A 17,808-nucleotide genomic window follows, 5' to 3' on the forward strand; every position below is an offset into this window, starting at 1 on the left:
ACATGGTGACCCCTCAGCAGCTATGGTGCATTTCCCTGCATGCTAGAAGCATTCCCGAAGGACTGGTGAGACAGACAGGGCTGGAAAGGGCACATCCCAGTCCCTCGGAGATTGCATTAAAAATACAGATTTCTGGGCACCAGCCAGCAGGTTCTGATGGAACCCAGGAACCTGTCTTTTTGGATCTTCTCCCCAGATGACTCGGATGGACAGCCGGGCTTGGGAACTGGCACCGCAGAAAATGATCAAAATTTGGGGGAAGGCGATTAGGGCTCTGGTGGTGTTTCTGCCAGCGACCCAGTGTGTGACTTTTCTGAGACTCTTGTCTTCTCCTTTGTAACAGGCAGATAACAAATTTGGTTGAATCGCAGGGTTGTTGGCAGGGGAGTGGAATTGTTAAAGCCATTTAGGCTGGGGAGGCTGGCTTACCGTGCAGGGAGGAACACAGACTTTGCAGTGAGAAGGCCTGGATGTGAATTTCACATCTGATACTGTGCTAGATACGATCCGACGTTCAGCCCCCTCTTCTTCCTCACACAACCCTGACTTTGCTTGGAATGTAAACGTGCCTGGAGGAAAATACTCCACCTCCCAGACTGCTTTGCAGGTCAGGGTGGCATAAATCTGCCGAGGATTTCTGGGAAGGCTTTTGTTCCCCTGCTATAGGCACTCATTCCTGTTTCTCCCTTTTCCCTCTTCTTCCTGCCTGGAACACGGATGAGAGGCCTGGAGGTGAGGCAGCCATTTTGTTATTATGAGTGGACAAATACGGGATCTATGAGCTGAAGGTGATGGGAACAGAGGGATGAAAAGATTTAGGTCCCTAGTGTAGCACTGCTGAAGAGCTGTGTCAGCTCTGGACTGCCTACCCCCAGACTTCTTATGTGAGACAAACGAATCCCTAATTATTTAAGGCAGAGGTTAATTTTTTGTTGGTGGTGGTTATTTATACCCTAAAGCTTTGCAGGGAAAATTGAAAAAGAATCAATTTCCTAGACCCGTGTCTGACCCAGTGGACATTCATGGGTTCGTCCCCTTTCTCCAGCTATGAGACGTTTTCACATTTGTAAAGTGAGGCCCTTCTAAATCCAATATCCTATACTTACCTGATTATAAGGTAGAAGACTTGATCTCTGGCTTCTGGAATAAAGGGCCCTTTCCTGGGGTGGGGGGGAGGGTTTGAGCAGTCACCCCGCTGTGTGGCTAAGCACAGGTACAAGTGTGGACCACCTGTGGCACCCCAACCCTACAGAGGCCGCCGCACCCCAATCAAGCAGATGCAAACAATCTCCATGAACTTGTGCGGGGCGGAGCGTGCATGGTATGTGCCCAAAGACATGAAGCTGCCCTTGCTCGGATATAAGTATGGAAGGCAATTCTAGGGATCATACCCCCGGTGACACACACATCCGAGAGAAAGAATGAAAACGTATTAACCTGAATCCCTGCTCCCCCAACACAGAGTACATTGGGTAGCATTGGCTCTGGTCGGGAAACCCAGGTACCTGGGTATGAGTGTGGACACCTGCTTGGTTTTCATTCCCATTCTTACCTGCCACGGCATGGCCTCTATGGGACCAGGCTCCTGCTTTTAGGACCCATGGCAACGCACGTGACTCACCAAACAAAGCCAGCTGCCCCCTCTGCCAACTGAATCCTGCGGGTCCCCACTGTCTGAGCACTCCAGCCGTGGCTGAAATCAACAGTACCAGAGTCAGTACCATCAAGCTCTTGCAAACCTTAGACACCAAAGCATGGTGAATACAAAGGGCACTTTTTTCTTTTTAAGCAAATGTATTCTTCTTCCATTATTTAAAAAAGATTGAACAGCAAAAAGTTAAATCTCCTTTTACCGTAAAAGTAAAGAAAATCATGCAATGAGATGATCCCTGGGGTGGGGGTGTGGGGGGATTCTGCACAAACTTTCTCTCTCTCCAGACTCCCCTGCAGCCCCCGGGCAGGACGCAGGGTTTGTCCTCAGCAGGTGAGTTCCTGTCCAGCCCCTTGGGCGCCTTCCTGGGTCAGCGCATCTTGACCTTCTCTCTGCCCTTCTACTCTGAGTACTCCTCCCTCATGGCCTTCACCAGCCAGTCCCGCTCCGTCCCCTGCTCAGAGTCGCTCGTGTCACTGGCCTCCATGACCAGCAGTTTCGAGTAGTTGATTTTCTGCTCTTGGGGCAGTCTGGGCTGGATGGACAGGAACAGGGCCAGCCAGAGCACCAGGACCACGCAGCAGGCCTGATACAGCACAGCCAGGCTGAAGGACGACGCCACGAAGCCCCCCACAACGCTGCCCAGGCTGGACCCTCCCCCATAAATGTGGCCTCGGAACATGGCACCCAGAGGTCTCTCGGTCCCGGGAGTGGCCAGGTCCTCGACGGAGGCCTTCACGGCCCACCACAGGGCCCCATTGCTGATGGCACTCAAGATCTGAGCGGGGAGGACCGACCACCAGCTCCAGAGGAAGGAGTAATAAAGCAGCTGGGCTGCCAGGCAGCCCAGCCCCAGCCCCACCGTGCCCACCCTCGACAGTTTCCTCAGCAGCGTTGCTTTGAACGGATGGAGTAGAATTTCCCCCAGCAAGCCCAGGGCCACCGAGAAACCCATGACCAGCTCGCTGCTCCCGTGGTCTTCCATGTACCAGAACAGAAAGTTCTGCACTGTGCTGGTGGCCGCACCTATCAGAAACACGGTGAGGGCTAGGAGAATGAGCCGGGGGTCGCCGCCCACCAGGGACAGCGCTTTGCCCATTTTGCAGCTGGGCTCCCGCCGCCTGCAGATGGGGATGGGAAAGACAATGCTCACCAGTAAAGCCAGGGTGCTGACCAGCGAGTAGCCATAGAAATGCAACACACCCCGGGGGCCATTTGTCATCAGGACGCACTCCAGATGCCCCACTAGGGCCGAGATGCCACACACACCTGCCGACATGCCCAACAGCCTCCAGATCCACAGGCTTCTGTAGCGGTCCGTGGCGTCCACAAAATCCAGGTATTCATAAAGGCTGTCGTCGGCCACCTGCTCCAGAGGGGCTGTCAGCAGCTCCCAGAACACCAGGGACCCCAGGGAGAGGAGGAAAGTCCAGCGCAAGCCTTCCAGGGAGAGGCCTAGGGTCCGGGCATTCCCCTGGGCTGCCGATAAGTTGGCCGGACTTCCCGGGGCTGTACCCCCAGCAAGCAAAGGGAGGGCCGTCCAGCCCGCCTTCAAAGCACCTTCCCCGGGAGTATCCCTCACCCCTGAAGTGTCCGCATGGAGCACTGGGGACGTGGTCCTGGCTCCCTCCACGGAGCGCACGGCGTAGCCAGGCGGCCGGCCCGAGGGTTGGTGGCCGCTTCCCGCAGGTGCCGTTCTGAGGCCCGCGGCGTCCGGCGTCCCAGTCCTGCTCCCGCCTGGGGGGCTGGGCGCCCCCGCCGCGGGGCGCGAGGCGGGCAGTGGGGCCGAGGCGACGGTCACAGTTCGTGCGGCCGCCGGTGGCAGGGCCGTGGGGGCGGCGCGGCCGCTGGCGTTACAGGACAGGTCCGCCGGACCTGTGGCCGGCGGCGGCACCAGGACCATCAACAGGCTGGCTCCCACCGAGCCGAGCAGCGAGCCCATCAGAAGCACCCTCCTTCTGCGGTAGCTTTTGGCCAGGAGGGCACAGAAGGGAGCCCAGAGGGCCGCGATCAGGTGCTTGGTCGCCATCAGGATGCCCACCCAGGGCGCGGCCAAGCCCAGCCGCCGCAGGTAGAGAGCCAGGAAGGGAGTCACGCAGGCGTCCCGGGCCCCGCACACCAGGTGGAAGAGCCTGGCCACCCGCAGCGCCCTGCTGACGTCCCACTGGGGGTTGGCGCTCATGGCGGCCCGGCTCCGTCAGCCCCGGGCGCGCGGGGGGCCGAGCTGGGCGCGGGGCGGGCGCGGGGCATGGCCCGGGAGCCGGGGGCGCGGGAGTCGCCTCGGGCCTGGGCGGCGCCGCGGTCACCCGGTCAACGGCCGCGCCCCCCGCCCCGCCCCGCCCCGCCCCGCCCCCGCCCACACCCCCGCCCCCGCCCCCACCCCCGCCCCACCCCCCGCCACGTTCGGCAGCCCGCCCGGAATTGGCCCCGCCCCCGGGACGCCGCACCTGGGGGGCGTGGCCGGCGCACCTGCCGGCCGCACCTGCGGGGCCCCGGCCGTGCGCGCGTGCGCGGGGGTGGGGCCTGGGGCCTGCGGGGCGCGCTGCGAGCTGGGCGCAGGGTCGCCCGCGAACCTGAGTTAGCGCCCCGAGTCGCCTCAGGCAAGGACGTCGGTGGGCGGTGGGGGCCGCGGGAATGGAATTCGTGATGGGGGCTCCCTCCCTCATCTTCCTCAGGTCTTGACGCCCCCTCCCCCGGCAATGACCGCCCTGTGACCTTCAGGGACCGTCCCTGTCCACCGTGGCCGACAAATCCCACCCCGTCCCCTGCCTTATTTGTCTCCGTGGCACGCATCACCGCCCAGCACCCCACGGGTTTCTGTTGCGCGTGTTTATCTTGTTTCTTGTCTGTCTCCATCAGAATCAGAACTCCAGGAAGGCGGCTGTTTTTGTCCCCGGGGCATTGAGCTGTTGCACTGGATACCAGGTGCCCCCGGAAGAGGCGCTATGGGTGACAGTTTTCTTTTCTTTTCTTTTTTTAAAGATTTTATTTATTTGACAGAGAGAGACACAGCGAAAGAGGGAACACAAGCAGGGGGAGTGGGAGAGGGAGAAGCAGGCCTCCCGCCGAGCAGGGAGCCCGACGTGGGGCTCGATCCCAGGACTCTGGGATCATGACCTGAGCCGAAGGCAGATGCTTAATGACTGAGCCACCCAGGCGCCCCTGGGTGACAGCTTTCTTGAGCGGAGCGATCCCCAGAGGGCGGACAGCTGAGGGCTGCCTTGGGGTGGCACTCTGCACCCCATCCAGACAGCCGTCCCAGCCCCTCTAACAGTGTGTGTGTATCAGAGAGTTTTAATCTACACCGAAGGGTGCTCCGTGGTCCAGTTAGGGGGTACAGCCTCCAGAGGCAGTTAGCTAACATTTAATCCAAAAGCTGCGCTCCGGAGGCAGCGAATACCAACACGTCAGCAGTCTTAGATCAACCGAAGGGGTTTCACGAATTAGCCTGATAGATACTGGTGAAATTTCACTGCTGATATTAGTGGATTGGTCATAGTTTTCTTGGAGGCGTTTGCTCCTTGGGCAAGCATTTATAGGAATCTGGAGATCCCAAGTGGTCCAGCCCTTTGAAATGGTGTCATAGGCTTTACTCCCAAATGGTCCAACGTCCAGCCACCGATTCCGTGAAATTTTCGTGCAAGGTGTGCTCAGAGCACCTAGTTTGGCTGGCGGGTGGGGTTGAGGGGGATGGCGGCTTGCCAACACCCGTCTGAATGTGTAGCCAAATTTGGTCTGCAACATGCTTTCCATGGTGAGCTGGTAGAGAGATTACTGCTGGGGAGCCCAGAGATCTCACCTAATTCTTCTTCTTCTTCTTTTTTTAAAAAGATTTATTTATTTATTTGAGAGAGAGAGAGTACATGAGAGGGGGGAGGGTTAGAGGGAGAAGCAGACTCCCCACTGAGCAGGGAGCCCGATGCGGGACTCGATCCCGGGACTCCAGGATCATGACCTGAGCCGAAGGCAGTCGCTTAACCAACTGAGCCACCCAGGCGCCCTCACCTAATTCTAACAACTGGTAAACTCTGCAAATGTTTACTGAAAGAATCTAGTCACTGTGTGAATGCCAAAATCGATAGGAATCAGTGTATATCATGCCAAGAGCAGAGAAATAATATTTAGCCACTCCAGGTGAACTCACTCAAATTCAGTGACATCAGTCATTTCCGGTTTAAAACCACTCAGGCTTACTGGGGACTGTCCCTAATCCCTCTCTCCCTGGGTTCTGTTTTGGGAGGGGACAGCTTCAGTGGAGGATCTCACATCCATCCACTCCTCCGTCTTCACTCTGTCCAGGGCTGATGTCCACTGAGGGGCGGGCACACTGCCATACTGGTGTCCCTTGGACCCCTCTGCCTAGACCCCCAGGAGGCCCCTCTCACAGGGAGTCTTCCAGACTTGTCCCCACTCCCCGAGCAATGAGGCCGGAAGTAAAGCACCTACCTCTGTACTCTTGGATCCCCGAACCTGAAAGGGATTCTTCCACACCCTCCTCCCACTCTCCCCTGGGACCCTGCCCTCTCCACTTTCCCTCCTGCCCCCCACCTAGTCCTGGCGGTGAGGATAGAAGTTCTGTGTCCCTGATCTTCCCTATTTTGCATCTGGATATAAGTTTTGGAACTCAAAAGCCAAGAATTTTCATGTCTTTACTATCTGGCTCCTTTGAAATGACTTTGCATCCCCATCTCTGTTCTGGGACGGTGCTGGTCAGAAGTCCCTAAGTCCACGTGAACGGGGAGAGGGGTGGGCGCCAGAGAGAACACACCAATAATACTCCACAGAACTCCCAACTGGCCTAAGAGGACTCATGAGGTCAGATCACGTATGGCCCTGGATCTCTATTAAAATCCGAATGTCACTAGGTATTAGATAAAAGCAAAAGGGCTTTAGTGTGCCTTTATTGAATCTGACATTTTCCTCTCCTCCAGGAGAGACACCTGCCTGGGCACGCAGGGTGTGGGTGGTGGCTGGAGGGAGGAAAGGAACAGACTCAGGAGAGAGGAGGTGCCTTTGCCCTGCTTCCCATTTCCCCCAGGCCACGGGGCCTGGACAAAACAGCAGCTCTCACTTGGGTTTTAAGGGGCGAGGGGGGAGCTTGAGTGGGAGAGGTGGGGACTAAAAATAAACAAAGGCGTATGGACATTTGTGCTCAGAGCTGGGTCTTGCTTGTGTGTGTGCAGCTTTGCTGGGACCATCTTTGGGCCTGGGTGTGGGCCCTGCACCATCACCTGCCACGGCCGAGCTCCCTGTGCTCTGGTCACTCGCTGGCTCCTACTCACAGCCAGAAGCCACCCAGGACAGCCAGGCCTTGTCCCAGCTGCTGGTGTGAGGGTTTGGAGGCCGGCGGGGTAGTATATCCTTCCTCTTGGTCTGGGGCTCTCAGAGTCAGCACTTCTGCCGCCCCTTCGGGCTCACTGGACGATGCCGGAGAACGTGTTGATGGGCATCAGAAGGGGCTTGGGCTTGGCTTTGGTCCCTTCCACCTCCGGCCGGGGTGAACCGAGCCACGGCGCCTTGGACTTGTGCGTCCCGGAACACGGCTCTGGGCAGGGAGCAACCTCGAACCTGTGGGTGGAGAGAGGCCGGCTCAGGAGACTCCATCTCTGGGGTCAGATCGGCTGGGGCATTGTGAAGACATCCCCTCTATTACAGGGTATACGGGAGGAGGCCTTGCAGACAGAGGAGGGGGAGTCGGGGCAAGGAAAGAGCACCCAGGCCAGGGGTGGACCCCGGGAGAGGAGGTTTGCCTGCGTGGGTCCCTCTGTGTACACCCCGTCCATACCCAACTACTCCGCCCCGGGGGAAATGGCTAGGGGGTCGCATTAACAACTGCCACAGAAAGCCAGCCTGTGTGGGAGGGATCAGTGCCCACACGGGGGTTGCATCTGTGGCTACGGCCGCAGGCGGAGCGGATGCAGAGGAAATCTCCAGAAACATTGGTATCCTCGGCTGCCCCATTCATTTGCTCTTCTCCCTGGATTCCCAGGAAGTCACCGGGCAGTGGCCTCAGTCCACGCCAGCAGGTGGACCCCACCTGCCCGGCCCCAGGCTCTGCCTCCGACAGGTGTCCTGGGCTAGAGGCAGGAGGTGGTAGGGGATCGCTCCGTGGGGCACGGAGGGGTGGCGAGGCGCGGCCTCACCTGACCACATCCCTGTACGTGCGCCGACTGTCCTTGTCCAGCAGCAGCGTGAGGAGCCTCTGGTCCTGGCTCTGGATCTGGATGGTGGCCGTCCGGAAGGTGTTCGTCACCGTCTACAACAGAGAGACAGCTCGTGTGCGTGTCACCTTCACGACCTTCACCTTGCCAACACCTCCTGCCCTCTGCGGTGTATTTCCACAGGCTAGCCCACGGGGTCCCCAGCTCTCTTCCTGCAAGTGACTTGGAGCATTGACAAGTCTGCAGAAACTGCATCTGGGCTCCCCCCGGCCCTTGGGTCTCTCATTTCTGCTAGTCTTCTCCCAATCTGTTGTCCTAAATTTCAAACCACCGCGAATGCCGTGGCTGGTGCTTGCCAGGTTATCCAGGTGCCTCAGCACCCCCACATCCCAGGTGAATATATCACAAGTGCAATGTTGGGGGGGCAGTATTTCAGGGGTTCTATGAGTCCTGACTGCCGATCTCAGAATTGGATTACATGCAAAATTATTTCCCTGGGAAGCAGCCACCTAGTCTCATGATGCAGACCGGGCCTGTATCTGTTTGTATCGTGGAATCATCTAGGGGTCAGATACACGTGGGGCAGTCAGATGGCCTTTCCAGGTGGCCGGCGCCCCCTACGTGCAGACAGCAGCTTTGGTGGTTCATCCCCACAACGTTCTGAGCCTTTAGGATTCATATTCATTCAAGAATTCGCAAGTCCTGGCTGCTCATGAGCATCACCTTTCCAAGATATAAAATTAGAGATTCTGATTTAAGTGGTCTGGAGTCGAGCCCAGGCAAGGAATTTTTTTTTTTTAAAGATTTATTTATTTATTTGAGAGAGAGAGAGAGAAGAGGGGGAGGGCCAGAGGGAGAGAATCTCAAGCAGACTCCCCACTGAGTGTGGAGCCTGATGCGGGGGGTTCGATCCCACAACCCTGAGATCATGACCCTGAGATCATGACCTGAGCTGAAATCAAGAGTCGGATGCTTAACCAACTGAGCCACCCAGGCGCCCTACAGACAGACTGCCTGAGTTCTGGTCTCAACTCTGCCACTTATTAGCTGTGTGACCTTGGACGTATTTCTTAATCTCTCTGTGCTTTTATTTCTCACCTACTGAGAAAACAAAACCAAAACGTGGTAGTAATAGCAATTACCTTGTAGGATTGTTTTGTGAAGATTAAAAGGGAGAGAATATACCACGTGCCCGAGACATGGTAAGCCCTGTATTTCTGTTGACCCGTTGTTACTCTCCTTCTTCTTAATTATAGTTGTGCAAGAAGGAGCCAAGCATGAGTAGCAGCTTCAGTTGTCAGAGGGGATGGGGACTCCACTGTGGGTTCTTTTGCTGCTCCATCTGTCTCCTAGCCCAAGCCCCCTCCTGCCATCCCTCCATCTATAGACTCCTATGAGTCAGAACAGGTGGGTTTGAGCAAAGGCAGAAAGCCTTAAGCCTTGCTGGGACAGAGAGTGACACAAAGGGAAAGGAGACTTCTCCCCTGTTGTGCATCAGGACCCACGGCAGCATCGGGGCCTGGGGCCCTCAGCTATGGTGGGCAGTTGTGGTCCATGACCTTCCAGAAGTACCTGGAGAGACTGCAGGGAGGCTGGAGTCCTATGCGGGCTGGGGAGTGGGGAAAGCCAGATGCATTATGATAGCTTAGGGGGCCCCACCTGAACTCACCCCCGCTGGTGAGGGAAACTCCAGGTTCCCACAGAGGACAAGACCAAGGTCCGGAGGTATTGACTGTGATCTAAAGCTTTCACAGTAGTAGGTGTGGGATGTTTCTCCCTGACTCCAGACACAGTGCTGTTTCTCTGCATCAGGCCACTCTAGGTAACTCCCAGCAGGATCTGGGCTCCCATGACCCTGCCCTCCCCGTAGCCAGAGGCAGTCTAAAGGCCTCCTTCCACGTGCTTGCTGTGTAGACAGATGCCTTCATTTCCCCTTTGTGGCCTGCATGCCTGGACACATGCAGACCTGCCTGGCTTTGGCCCCGTGGGGGACCACAGGACTCTGGGATTTCACTCTGTAAGTGCAGCCATGGAGGTCAGTTGAAAGGGATCCACCTTGGGGCTTGAGGTTCGCACACAGAGCTGTCCAATAGGAAGGCAGATTTCAGCTGGGGGGGGGGGGTGGAGACCTCTCAGCCAATCAGAGCTCTCCTACAGTGGATGGGCTGTCCCAGAAATAGTGCACTATTTAGGGGTGAGGTGTTGGAGGGGAGGGATGGGAGCCACACTATGCAAAACTAGAGGGTTTTTCTGCCCTTCTGCCATGGAGAATGGGAAATGACAGAGGGGTTTTAGAAAGAGCACTCGGGCAGAGATGTGGAGGGTGGACCTAAGGGGCATTGCAGTGGCATGAGGGGGACCAGCTAGGAGGCTACAGCGTTTGTCCAGGAAAAGGGGATGGTGAAGATCTGCAGCAAGGGTGACCAACCCGTCCTGATTTGCCTGGGACCGTCCAGGCTTTAGCACAGAATGTCCCATGCCCCGGGAAGCAGTCCTCGGTCCTGGGCAAATTGCGGTGGTTTGTCAACCTAGGTGACTCAGAAGGAGGGGGATGGGGGAAAGGGCGAGGTTCGAGAAGTGTTGAGAGAGATAAGCAGCAGGGCACAGGGAGGGGAGGAAGAGGAGGAATCTGAGGGGACTCCCAGGATCCTGGCAGAGGTGACTGGGTAATGATGATACCATTAAGTGAGAGGTCAGCCACAGTGGTGAGAGAATGAATTAAAAATCACTGTTAGCACATGCATAGCTTTTACTTGGCCACACACTCTTCTGAGAGCTCTGCATGTGACCATCATTTCATCCCCACAACAACTGGGTCAATTCAGTGCTATCACTATCATCCCCATTTACAGATGATGAGACTGAGGCACAGGCAGCTTGATTAACTCGCCTGAAGTCACACAGCTGGTAAATGGCAGAGCTGAGCTCCGAAACCCAGGCCGTCTCAGTCTGGTTCTAGAGAGCTCTTAACTATCCGAAAGTACTGGCTTTGGTTTTGCAGGTCTTGAGTGTGGGGTGTTGTGGGACGTCTGGTTCGCGCGGAGTTGAATGCAGAGTCAGAAACTCGGGGTTTGACTACCAGAGCCGGGGATAGAGATTTGGGTGCCCTGAGCACATCGGACTCAAACCACGTATGTGGGTTAGGTAGTCCAGGGAATGAGAAAAGAAGTGAGCTGTGGATGAAAGTTGAGAACAGTAGCTATTTAAGGAACGGGTTTAGGAAAAAGAGCCCCGGGAAAGAGGCCAAAAAGTCACAATTCAGATATGTAGAACTTTGAGGAAAAGAGGGAAGAGGAAGGAAATAATTTTATTTTATTTTATTTTTTTTAAGATTTTATTTATTATTTGACAGAGAGAGAATGAGAGAGAGAGCACATGAGAGGGGGGAGGGTCAGAGGGAGAAGCAGGCTCCCCGCGAGCAGGGAGCCCGATGCGGGACTCGATCCAGGGACTCCAGGATCATGACCCGAGCCGAAGGCAGTCACCCAACCGACTGAGCCGCCCAGGCGCCCTGAAGGAAATAATTTTTAAAACTACATTAGGAAATATGTTAGAGCCAAAAGATGGGAGTCTCCAGATTGATAATGCCCTTTAAAGATCCACAATAATGAATGAAAAAGATTCCACCAAGGCATGTGCTTGTGATGTTCCAGAACCTTCTATGAAGTGAAGCATCAGAAGCTTCTAGAAAGGGAGAGAAAGGAACAGTCTTATACAAAGGCTGGGCAGAAGGAGGCATCCTATTCCAAAGCAGCAGTATCAGAAACTAGAACACTCAGGTTTGAACAAACTGAGATCAAACTGACAAAATCAAAGCCATACTGGGAATGTGGACAAACCTTTCTTGTTTTGGATAGATGAAGCAGACCAACATTTCTACATGGCAGATTTGAGTAGCATGATGTGTTTGACCTAATAATTAAGTACCTTAGTTTGTATTCTGTAGACAGAAAACACACATGTCCTCTTTAGTTATCACAGGATATTTAAAAATCGATCATATAGGGCGCCTGGGTGGCTCAGTTGGTTAAGCGACTGCCTTTGGCTCAGGTCATGATCCTGGAGTCCCGGGATCGAGTCCCGCATCGGGCTCCTTGCTCCGCAGGGAGCCTGCTTCTCCCTCTGACCCTCCCCCCTCTCATGTGCTCTCTGTCTCTCTCATTCTCTCTGTCTCAGATAAATAAATAAAATCTTTAAAAAAAAATCGATCATATATGGGGCAGTGAAGACAATGCCACATAAATTCTAAAGTTGAAGTTGTGTGGGTCACATGCTTTGTCGTCCCAGGGTCATTCGGTGATGTCAGGAATCAAGGGGCTTGGGTTTCAACAGCCATGGGGACCAGGGGACAGGCCCAAGGGATTGGAAACTGAGATTGCCTTCAAGGACCCTTGAAGGCCATGCTCTTAGCAAAAGACTCGATTAGAAAAATAGCAGCTGTGCTATGGGATGAGGAGAACGAGTCTCCCCTGGGAATTCCAAGCCACGTCTGCCCTTAGGGGGATCTGGGGTATACATGTTCACTGTTTGCATGGTCTGGGAATTTCTGAGCCTAGAAATTAACTCCAAATATGGTCCTGGGCTGATGATATCCCGGGGGCCCGTGGCAAAGGCAGATACAGAATTCTCTAGAAGGTCAAGGTTTCGACCCAGTTTTCCCACAGAGAAAACCCCAACAGGTAGGAGCTCCCAGTTGAGGAGACATACAAGGAAGTAAGCATCCATGTGTCTATAGCTATCTATTATGTACAGATATGCAAAAAAGAGGCTGGATGTTTGCACCTTGGAATAGTAACAGTCATCCTCTCTAGAAAATGGGACTCGAAGTGGTTTTACCTCTTTGTGCTTTTTAAAAAAATTTTTTTGCATTTCTCCCATATCACTAAACTTTTGTTTATAGGTTAAAACATTATTGGGGCGCCTGGGTGGCTCAGTCCTTAGGCGTCTGCCTTCAGCTCGGGTCATGATCCCAGGGTCCTGGGGTCGAGCCCCACATCGGGTTCCCTGCTCTGCGGGGAGCCTGCTTCTCCCTCTCCCACTCTCCCTGCTTGTTGTCTCTGTCAGATGAATAAATAAAATCTTTTTAAAAAACAAACATCATTTTTAAAGGGGAAGAAAAAGAAACATTAAGGACTCGAAGGTGAACTTTGGTCTTAGTGGCACAGAGGTGGCTTTACCAAGGTGGGGTGGGCTGTATGCAGATGGCAGTGGGGAGGAGAGTCTTTGGCAAGGGACTGGAAACTCCTGTGGGGGTATCTCTCAAGACCCCTGACCAGGAAGAGAAGGAGTACAGTGGTAGCTAGAGAGGTAAGCGGATCATGGTAGAGATTTTCCTTCTAGGATGGAAAAGACCCGAGCACATTTCCAGGCTACGAGGGAGGAGCGGTAGAGAGGGTCCACGCTGGAGAAAAGGAACTAACATAGATGAACAAGAGCCCAGAAGAGGAGCAAGAGAAGAGGGTTGAGTGATGCCAAGGGTCCTGTTGAGGTGGGAGGTCGGGTGTTTGCTCCCGTGGATGTAGAATTTATTCCAGAAGAAGCCACTGGAGCCAGACTGAGTAGGTGGCTTGATCCCAAGAGAGTGTCTGCCTGGTCGGTGGTGTGCGGGAGTGGAGGGCATCTGGAATAGGGTTCAGGTATAATCATGGGATTCACAGCCCGGTTGAGTAGGGAAGTGAAGTCCAGAGAGGCCATCAGATAGGGAGCATATGGGCAGGTCCTAGGTCTGTATCAATAAGGGAATCCAAATCAATAAGTATCGATAAGGGCAAAGGGCAGCGAGGTTAAAAGAGCTGGTTCAATTTGGTCCAAGGTTTGTTGCGTAGGAGTCTGACTGCTGGGGAAGCCAGAATGTGCACGCAGTTTCTATTTGGGGGCATGTTCTAGGTCCTTGGAGGGCCAGCAGGTGGAGGGCAAGGCCTTAAGTCTCACTGTGTCTTACTTACGCTCAGCACCTCACAGATGGGGGGAAAGCAGATTCTTTCCAATAGGAAGACCCACTTCGACAGCAAAGGCTCAGAAGACATTTCCCCTTCTCTGAACACCCCCAGCCCAGGCTCCCATCCACCTGCCCTGTCAGAGCATCCCATTCAAACCAGTACTTACAGAGAAGGACCTGCCCGCCAAGTTGGAGGACTTGACCACCTCCATCACGCTGACATTCAGGCACCTGAGGTCTATGACTGGAGCAGCAGATGGGGGGGCGTGGGTGGGCCCCGAACCTGGGAGGAAGGAGGTGGGACATGACCTTGGGTGGGTCATTTTTCTGGCTTCATTACCTCTCCAGTAAAAAGCTGCTAACAGTAATAATGCCTGTCTCACAGGATTCAAAGCGTTGACGTGTTTGACGTTGAACATGGCCTCGCCTCTGATGAAGGTGTTCGGTGACGTTAATCCACCTTACAAAACTTTTTGTCATTTCAGAAGACCAGGAGGCTAACGGGAGAGCTCATATGTATAATTTACGATATGCATATAAATCAGTATCTTTTTTCATCCCCATTTTAGATTTAGGTAGTTAGGTAATTAGATCGACTGACTATCTGATTATCTACTGTATAGCTCTAATTAGGCAACTGGCCAGAATTAGATAATTTGGACCAGTGGTGCCTTTTGCGAACTGGAGAGTACCTGCCCTGTGGAACGACATTCAACATCTCCAGACCCAACACAACTAGTTCTGCGGGCCCGACGCAGAAGCAGGAGGGCAAATGCACCTGCCTCCATGGGGTGCCTCCGACTTCTAGCTGTTGTCTCATCAGGTCTACAGGGCACAGCCAGAGGCCACGGCTACGGTGCGTTCCCCGCTGGTGAGCACCCTGATGGTGGGGACCACGCCTCACCCAGGTATCCAGCGCCCGGCCCTGGGCCCAGCACTGGTAGGGACTCAGCCTCGTTCTAGGATCCCAGGGACAGGTGGGAGGCCCGACTCCCCTGGCTCTCCCCGTCTACTGTCACTCGACTGTCATTCTCCTTCTCCCCCGTCCTCCCCGCTTCTCGTGCCTTCTCTCTGTCTCTCTCTCTCTGCTGTCCCCACTCCTCACCCTCAGTGTCACTGGCGGGAAGGGCCTTCAGGACCAGCCCAGTGGCCCGCAGGGAACTGGAGACCTCTTGGGCGCGGTGGCTGAGCAGGGCCTGGGGAGGGGGAGGCAGGAACAGATGGGGGTCCTCAGAAGAGCCCTGTTCCTGGGCATCCTCATGTCAACAGTCCTGCTTCCCGCCCCTGGCCTGACTGAGATTCTTGTCTGTGTCGCTCCTGTCCAACAAGGGGCTGGTGGAGAAAGGCCTAGAGCACTCTTGGCCCCGGGGACCACGTTCAGCCTCCCGGGCCCAAGGGAATGTGTCTCTGATGCCATCAGTTCAAGCATCCGGTTGGCCAGGGAGGAAGGTATTTTTGAGCGATGGGTCAGCCCCTTGTTCCTTAAATCAGAGGGCCTCCTGGGCTGCACGCAAGGCCAATTGTAATGCACCCATCCCTGCAAAACTCTCCAGAGGCTGGGAGAAGTCCGGGGACAGGCTGAAGGTTCTGGCTCGATCTGCTCCCCACCTGCCCGTCCCTGACACCTGCTTCCATCCTGCCGTACCCACCCCCCAACCTCCTCTGACCACGCCCACGGCCACGCACCTTCTGGTAGCAGATGGACAGCTCGGCCCCTGGGCCCTCGGCCACGCCCTTCCTCCTGGGTGAAAAGCCATCTGAGGGGCAAGGGGAGAAGAGGCTGAGGGTGGGAGGCTCCCACCCGTCCCGTCTTGCTCCCCACCTCACCCAGGGCGAGCTAAGCTCCTGAATTTTGACAGCACCTCTCCCTGGATGGAAGGAAGCCCCTCGAGGGTTCCAGTCTAGGCAGGCTTGGAGGAGCCAAGGGCATCCTGGTATTCAGCGAAGGTGAGAGCTGGGAGGACTTTCTGGAAACAGGGCTTGGGCGGGGGCAAGCGGAGTCAGCCAGCTCCGGGAAAGGGGAAACAAATGCTCACCTTTGGGGGATTTGGAGTCTTGGATCTTCACCTTCAGCTCGGTGAGGAAAATGTCCTCTGCGGGGTCTTGGCTCAGGTCCCTGAAGATCTGGAGGGAAGGGGGACAGGGAGGAGGTTTGGAGGAGGCCAGCTCACCCTCCTCCCCCAGAACCCGAGGGTGTAGATAGTTGAATAGTGTCCGGAAGCAGGGCGGAGGGTCCCCCATCATCCTGCTAGCGCTAGATTCTGAGCCGCATCCAGTGACTTCCTGCACCTGTGGTCCACGTGTCTCCAGCCACATAACATATTTATAAATCAGGGAAGAAGCTGGTCTTGAAACCCTAACTACCTGTAACCAGTGTGGTCTAATGGGGAGGGCAGGAGCGGGGAACAGAATTCTCACGTTGTGGGGCTGTGTCCGGTGAGGGGAACCACATTCCTGACTTGCACTGTGAGCTGGGCTGGGAGGGAAGGGCTAGAGGGAGCTGAGCCGCTCAGGGGTGGGGGGGGTGGGGGGGCAGAAATGTGGGGCTGGAGGGGCCTCTGAGGGGAGCCAGGCAGCGCAGTGGGGAAAGGTGGCCGCAGGATTTTTGAGAGTGGGGATCCCGAAAGAAAAGAGGCTACCGAGAGTGGTCCGTGAGCTGGGCGGGCGCTCCCAGCGAGGCCTCGTGCTCCCATTGACCGTCAAGGACTTCACAGACGCCAGCATCCTTAGGGGAGGCCGCTCTGTGACCCTGATGGGTCAAGACTGACACCAGGCCCTGCCACAGTCGCAAACACGGGAAAAAAACGGGAACGCTGTGCGGGCCGCATCCCCCTACCCTCCCATCGAGGCAAACGTGAGGGGGACTGCTGCCTCTCAGAATCAAAGTGATCGATCACTCTGAATTAAGAACGCCCGAGATGCCAGTCACAGAACCACTCCCGGCGGTTGCCCACGCTGTGCACTGCTCCTCCCTTGTCCGCAAACCCAGCTCCGTGCTGGGGCAGGTGCGCTCCTGGGGCCTCCGGCTGAAGGCGTTAACCGTGGACGGATGCCTAACCTTTCCTTTTATTTGTGGTGCTGAGATGTTTACTCCCTTTACCTGCGTGAGAGGTTTCTCCCAATTGTCCCACTTTGTGTTGTTTGATTTTGTCTTCTGGAAACCCAAGAAAGGGCCTAAATCCCTCAATTAGGTCTGAAAGGGGGAAGGTGATAAAGATCCATCTCGGGATGCCAGGGGAAGAAGGAGAATTCAGAAGGGGAAGTCAGGAAGGCAGAGGCGGCTGCCAGAAATCTCTGGGGGATGGGGCGGTGCAGGGCCTTCCTCTGAACATGGAATTGGACAGCCACATGCAAAAGAATGAAACTCGGCCATTCTCTTACACCATACACAAAGATAAACTCTAAATGGATGAAAGACCTCAATGTGAGACAGAAATGCATCAAAATCCCAGAGGAGAACATAGGCAGTAACCTCTTTGACATTGGCCACAGCAACTTCTTCCAAGACACATCTCCAAAGACAAGGGAAACAAAAGTGAAAATGAACTTTTGGGACTTCATCGAGATAAAAAGCTTCTGCACAGCAAAGGAAACGATCAATAAAACAAAGAGGCAACCCACGGAATGGGAGAAGATATTTGCAAAGACACTACAGATAAAGGGCTGGTATCCAAGATCTATAAAGAACTTCTCAAACTCAACACCCAGAAAACAAATAATCAAGTCAAAAAAATGGGCAGAAGACATGAACAGACACTTCTCCAAAGAAGACATACAGCGGCTAACAGACACATGAAAAAATGTTCAACATCATTAGCCATCAGGGAAATTCAAATCAAAACTACACTGAGATATCACCTTACACCAGTTAGAATGGCAAAAATTGACAAGACAAGAAACAACAAATGTTGGAGAGGTTGCGGAAAAAGCGGAACCCTCCTACACTGTTGATGGGAATGCAAGTTGGTACAGCCACTCTGGAAACGGTGTGGAGATGCCTCAAGAAGTTAAAAATAGAGCTACCCTATGACCCAGCAATTGCACTCCTGGGTATTTAT

At 54.8% G+C, this 17,808-nt stretch overlaps 2 protein-coding genes across 3 annotated transcripts in view; both read right to left on the bottom strand.

The window, feature by feature from the left end:
- Positions 1-2,051: 2,051 nt before the first annotated feature.
- Positions 2,052-3,833, bottom strand: MFSD6L (major facilitator superfamily domain containing 6 like). The gene has a single exon (XM_034989315.1). It carries the CDS (start codon positions 3,831-3,833, stop codon positions 2,052-2,054), a length of 1,782 nt encoding a protein of 593 aa, XP_034845206.1.
- A 2,703-nt stretch (positions 3,834-6,536) lies between these two features.
- PIK3R6 (phosphoinositide-3-kinase regulatory subunit 6) overlaps positions 6,537-17,808 on the bottom strand; it is a 52,652-nt gene continuing 41,380 nt past the window's right edge. For both annotated transcript variants that reach the window (XM_034989586.1, XM_034989585.1), the window contains exons 15-20: positions 15,787-15,874; positions 15,437-15,507; positions 14,856-14,946; positions 13,918-14,033; positions 7,795-7,907; positions 6,537-7,219 (exon numbers count right to left, since the gene is read on the bottom strand). In XM_034989586.1, coding sequence (XP_034845477.1) covers positions 7,066-7,219; positions 7,795-7,907; positions 13,918-14,033; positions 14,856-14,946; positions 15,437-15,507; positions 15,787-15,874 — 633 coding nt within the window. In that variant the 3' untranslated portion in view covers positions 6,537-7,065. The remainder of the gene's footprint in view (positions 7,220-7,794; positions 7,908-13,917; positions 14,034-14,855; positions 14,947-15,436; positions 15,508-15,786; positions 15,875-17,808) is intronic.

The sequence above is a fragment of the Mirounga leonina genome, unplaced genomic scaffold (assembly GCF_011800145.1).
Source record: "Mirounga leonina isolate KUSES-001 unplaced genomic scaffold, KU_Mleo_1.0 Mir_488, whole genome shotgun sequence".
NCBI lineage: Eukaryota > Metazoa > Chordata > Mammalia > Carnivora > Phocidae > Mirounga > Mirounga leonina.

Excerpts from the sequence above, each read along its gene's own strand:
- MFSD6L (XM_034989315.1), bottom strand. The coding sequence starts at position 3,833 with ATGAGCGCCAACCCCCAGTGGGACGTCAGCAGGGCGCTGCGGGTGGCC.